General features: G+C 34.3%; 1 protein-coding gene across 1 annotated transcript; it reads left to right on the forward strand.

Annotated features, from left to right (window-relative positions):
• Nucleotides 1–297: 297 nt before the first annotated feature.
• Nucleotides 298–5,539, forward strand: LOC150094587 (serine/threonine-protein kinase pim-1-like). Its single transcript, XM_090411988.1, has 6 exons — nt 298–488; nt 608–714; nt 816–863; nt 1,876–2,239; nt 3,880–4,056; nt 4,744–5,539. Exons 1-6 carry the CDS (start codon nt 410–412, stop codon nt 4,941–4,943), a joined length of 975 nt encoding a protein of 324 aa, XP_090268114.1. The 5' UTR covers nt 298–409; the 3' UTR covers nt 4,944–5,539.
• Nucleotides 5,540–5,822: the final 283 nt, after the last annotated feature.

Below are 5,822 nucleotides of genomic sequence, written 5' to 3' on the forward strand. Positions count from 1 at the left end.
TTATTAACATACCACGCACTCGTGACGTAGAAACGCGTCACCATCTGTATACCTCCGAGGTACTATTGCTTTTCATTAAATCAGCGGATATATTAAATTGTATTCTTGAAAAAAAGAATATATTATAATCCAATGCATTCTACCGTTAAGTCTGATTAAAAGACGAAAACTTTATTTGTATTCATAACTATTTATTATAATCTTGCGGCAGCGAAATCCCGCCAGCTGGCGTAGGAATACAGAGACGCTACGTCCTTATTTTACGGTGAACGTTCACAACACTATCACATAGTAAAGTCCGTTGGTGGTTGTTGTAAGCTTGGTGTTTGTTGTGTTGCGTGTAACGGGAGGGTGTAGTCCTACTTCGTATATCTCACTGCGACTGGATTTGTGTTTTGAATTCTGGAATATGCTCTCCCGTAAAGTACCGGCATTTAGTAGTATGTTTTCATCCAATAGTGGAACTGGAATTGACAGAGATCGTTTAGGTAAGCAGAGCCATTTTGGTATTGTATTTGAATGAATGTTACAACGTTGTTGATATGATATATATTGTATTATTGTCTGTGTATTATGCACCTTCTTAATGTGGTCGTACTTTCTTTAGCTAGGGAAAAGGAACCATTTGAGAAATACTATAAACTTGGAAAATTGCTTGGCAAGGGAGGATTTGGCACAGTTTTCGATGGTGTCAGGATAAGAGATAATGCACCGGTGAGTAATTACAGATTTTGCACTAGTGTACAATGAACTTCTGTAATTCATAACATGTGCTTCCTTTGTTTAGTTGCTAATTTTTGCTTTTGATTCCGTAGATTGCAGTAAAGCATGTACTCAAGGAAAAAGTAACAGATTGGGGACAGGTAAGTTGAGTTGTTCCTCTGCTTCGTTTAGGCTTAAGCGTTGTTTTGATATTTTTTTTTCTCCTCCCTAACCGTTGGTAGCGTCGGTTCACGCGGCTTGCTCCTTGCAACTCACTTGGCAGAATGCCAACCAATGAAACTCCGTGCAAGATCGTGATGGCGGTAATCGTATTTTTAACATGACTTGGAATGTTCAAAAAATATGTAAATATATTTCTAATATATATTAAGAATATTTTAATAAGATGTTGCTTGGCAATAATAGTTTAGAATGGATTTTTACTGTGGTTTCGTTATATATGTACATACTTAGGTATTTAAAAATTATTTAAATAAAATGTTTAACTAGCATCGATTGTAATCAGAATTTTAATTTTTTTGGCGATGTAACTTTAAAAAGCTTTTTAATAATGTCCACAAATGCTTAAAGAACTTGGAAAGTTTTTTGTGTCATCAGTCAGAGGTGCACATTTATAATGTATAGATATTAATTATCTGAAACAATATTTCAAGTTAATTTAAATTAGGCTAATTTAATTTAAATAAGGATTAAATAGAAATCTTTAACATGGCCAAATAAGATTTGCCTATGTTACATAATTCTCAGAATTGCACCAACTGTAAATGTGAATTCACACATTCTGTTTGGAGTTTGAGCGAAATTTGAACTTTTTTTTTTTTGGGCTTGCCTCAATACATTACAGCGCGCTGGCTTCGTAGGTTTAGTTGCCCCGTATTCCATCCAACCACAACTATACGTTTACCAAAAAAAGAAAAAAAAAATACGTGAGTTTCGACAACTTTGCAGTAAGCCGTGGTGTGAAATTGCTATATTTCTCAGTTGAGTCTCGACTCCAGGAGACGTTTTATTATATTTATTTATTTTAATAAATTTGGCTTCGGAGTTATCATTAACATGTTAATATTCTTGTAATTTAACAACTGCAGTGAGATTTATGAATTTTTGTTATTAGGAATGTATTATGAATATTCATTTTATTTCTATTTCTAGATGAACGGAGTTCGTGTGCCTTTGGAGATTTGTTTGATGCGACGAGTAAGACATATCCGTGGGATTGTAACCCTTCTTGATTGGTATGAGCGTGGAGATTCCTACATCATTGTCATGGAGAGGCCAGAATCTGTTAAAGACTTGTTTGATTTCATCACTGAAAAAGGAGCTCTCGAGGAAATGTTATCGCGAAAGTTTTTCCGACAAATAGTTGAAGCAGTGGTATCTTGTCACAAAGAAGGTGTTATACACAGGGATATTAAGGATGAAAATATTCTGGTTGATCTGAAAACTTGTGAAATTAAACTAATAGACTTTGGTTCGGGTGCCTACTTGAAGGATACGATCTACACAGATTTTGATGGTATGTCTTTTCTTTCTCTCCCCCCCCCCCTTCACATGACGGTGTTATTTTTCTATTATATTTCTCTATAAATAGGCATTTAAAATTTCCTGTGAAGTAAATTGCGGATATCTGTTTCAGTAGTTTTATTGCTTAGCATTGACAATAGTCTTCGCTTGTGAAGAGCCAACTTCCTGAAATGTGTCACGGAATAATCATGAAAATTGCTAAGTAACGAGATTTCGAGTTATGTTTGGGTAGGCACCCAAAATTTTCGGACTGCTAGAAGTTTTTCAATTGTTTCAGTAGCTGGAACTTTAATTGGATACTAATTGGTATGCCATGGTTATACTCGTTCTGTGGAAGTCTTGCAACGTGGGCGCTGTTAGTTTACTAGTTATGTATACGTCATAGACCAGTTCAATGTTTGAATTATAATGCGTAATTTATCTAACAGCGATTGCCTGAATATTGGCTTGTTGCAGTGGCGAACCGCATCTTTCGTGACTGTAGTCGCAATCGGGGTATTAAAGGCTCTCGAGAAAATGTCTAGCAGACAGATTGGCGCACTTGGCACAGCGCCAAGTCTGTCGCTCTCAGCCGTGTTCCTTTCCCCCCGGGGGTTTTCTCCCCCTTGTCTGACGAGAAATTGATATTAAAAAAAAGCTGCCGTACGTTGAATTCTTTGTCGGCAGTGCTGCCATCTGTGTAATGGTCGATGAATTGATAAATTTTACATTTGATTTGCGATTTAAAATTTTCAATTATTTTATGTACTGTATTTTAGTCGTATTTTACTGAGACCTTATGTCCATGGTTTGGTTTCTAACGATTTTAAATATTTTTAATACTGTGCAACATAAGTTTTAGTAAATAGGTCGTGTACCATTAGGATTAGCCCATTGTCGCCAGACTGTTTAACCTGACCACATGCTGGTTTAAATGGGCCTTTAACTGTCCATAACTAGATTAACATACCAAAAGAGGTCGGCCATTTAGGGCAAAACAAGGTCAGCCAGTTGCCTAAAGGAAATTTATTCCAGCATCTTGTTTTAAAAGTAATGTCTTTTGAACCTTGAAAGATTTTCAAAATATGCAAAGGAATCATCAAAAGGAATATGTATAAATCATATTTAATGCTATAATTTCCATTTCAATTATTTAATGACTTTTAATAAGATAAAACTCAAATTTGAGATTTATTTTACTTCAAACTTCATTTGAGGAAACTTCATTTTTTTTAGTTTGTACTATTTAAAAAAAATATAAAAAGCTAGGTTATTGTGGTTTGAATTTTTTCTTTTTTTAAACATGAATACTAGCTGTTAATCTGAAGTTGTACAGTTTATAAATGTTCTTTCAATATGTACAATTTAGTGATGTGTAGCATTCAGCCATACACTTGGCTAGATTTCATAAAGAATGAACTAAATGAACCAGAAGATTTTCATGGTCTGCAGTATTAAATATTTTCATTAAGACTGCTGTCAAAATGCTTTCTGAGTATTGACTGCTCTTTTAGTGCTCTGTGAAAACATTTTTTAATTGTTTAATTATTAGATGGATGAAACTTAATTCATTCTTTCATGAAATGAATGTTGAGCTGTTAAAATATAAAGTGCTAAAGTAGTGTGCTATATGTAGTGTTTTTTTGTTTATAGGAACAAGAGTTTATAGTCCACCAGAGTGGATTCGTCATAATCGCTATTATGGTCGCACTGCTACTGTATGGTCTTTGGGCATACTTCTCTATGATATGGTTTGTGGAGATATTCCATTTGAAGAAGATGAGCAGATTTTGCGAGCAGAAGTCCACTTTCGCCGAAGACTCTCAGCAGGTATATAGCTTTGATTCTAATAATGACATTTTTTTTTTTTTTTTTTTTCCCCTCTCCTGGATTAATAGTATATCTGTTTTCCAACCTTTTATTTGAGGAACAGGCTGATTATCCAGAATAGCAAAATAGGCAAGCATATTGAATTGTTCTCAACCTGTTTAGTTGAAAATCTGAAGTAAATGATTAAGATATTGGATACCCAGATATAACCATTCCTGTAATTAGGTTATATTAGCCTTCTTTCTTAATAAAATGAATTTGATAGTTTAGTGAGTAATAAGTAAAGTGGATTAGGATTTTGTGAAGCAATCATAAGATTACATAGATTTTTTTTTCTTTTCTTCTTAATATTTTCTGCTTAACGTTGGATATTCAACTCAACTTGAAATGTTGAATAGCTGACTTGACAGCTTGAATAAATTTAATGTATTGCATTCCCAAGTTAATAAAATATTCCAACTTTGAGCTGCCTGCTTTTTCTCATTATCTGGCAGCCTTAATTTGCCAGGTTATCTCTAAAATCAAATTCATTGCCACTATACTCGTACATAATTTATAAAAAGATGCACTTTAATAGTAACTTAATCTTAAAATTGTGTTGTTGGTAGTAAATTGGCAGAATGTAAGCAAATCTTTTTACCATGTATCATGCAACTTATTTTTGTTTTGCTTTTCTTTTCTGCTTAGAATGTCAAGATCTTATACGGAAGTGCCTCTCTTACCGACCTGCAGACCGACCAGCCCTAGAAGATATTCTTAATCATCCTTGGATGACTGCAAAGTTAGATGATCCAATGACAACTTTGGGTTGTCTTCCGCTTCGTCGTACTTCAGTTGGTCAACAGTCAATGGATCAGGCATCAACTAGTAGTGATGACAGTTGTTGATGTCTGAATTATGTAGTCCATCTCAAAGTTGGTTCCTGGGCTGAACAGGTGCCCGCTGTTGTGTGTATGTGTGAGAGTGAGTATCTGTGTGCGAGTGTGCGTGCAATAACTTTGTATATTTACCTTCAGCAGTGTAAATTATTTAAAGCCAAATATGTTCAGGAACAATTGGAACAGTTTGAAAGAAGCCCAAGCAAGTTTGTTGTGCCATTATGTGAAGTGTTATTGAAACCAAAGTTTTGACTCAGGCTGTGAATGGACAGTATGAATGATGTGTGCCATCTTATGACAGCCCCTGTTTTGTATCTCTGCTTAAAGTAAAGCAAAAAAAGCATGTGCAGTCACTTCACAACATTGAGTGGACAGTTATGTTTATTTATTCTGACTTTGGTTGTACATATTGTAAATATTTTTTGACCAGTTCAGTTCCTGCATTTGTCATTGTTCATTATTATTATAGCATAACATTCTTGAACATCTTGTGTTTCATACAGCCCACATTCATATGGGCACTTTTGTGTACACTTTGTAAAGTTCCGCAAAGTTATTTTTATACAAAATTTCTTGAAAAATAAAAGTTTGTGTCAGTTCTTGTATTTGAGACGTCAATATTTTCTTTACCATAAAAGAAAAAGAAAGTTGCACTTATCTACTTGGAGCATTTCACATGTTCTGTTACAGCCATTTGGGTTATTAGCATACTATTGTATGCCCGTAAATTGTTTCATTCTCATATGCTCTAGATTTTTTATTGTGTAGTGATAATCTACTCCAATGCAATGATGATACTAGATTTATTGGAGAAAAATTGCCAAAGAGTAAAGAATCATTTTTCTTTTTTGTCGATATGATTACTTTCTAAGAATTTTTGAACTTGAG

Source organism: Typopeltis vanoorti, chromosome 22 (assembly GCF_054136105.1).
Source record: "Typopeltis vanoorti isolate ZY-2024b chromosome 22, IOZ_Tvanoo_1.0, whole genome shotgun sequence".
NCBI lineage: Eukaryota > Metazoa > Arthropoda > Arachnida > Uropygi > Thelyphonidae > Typopeltis > Typopeltis vanoorti.

Coding starts and splice junctions, on each gene's coding strand:
- LOC150094587 (XM_090411988.1), top strand. CDS start 410: ATGCTCTCCCGTAAAGTACCGGCATTTAGTAGTATGTTTTCATCCAAT. Junction 2,240..3,879: donor GATCTACACAGATTTTGATG/GTATGTCTTTTC, acceptor TTTTGTTTATAG/GAACAAGAGTTTATAGTCCA. Junction 4,057..4,743: donor TCGCCGAAGACTCTCAGCAG/GTATATAGCTTT, acceptor TTTTCTGCTTAG/AATGTCAAGATCTTATACGG.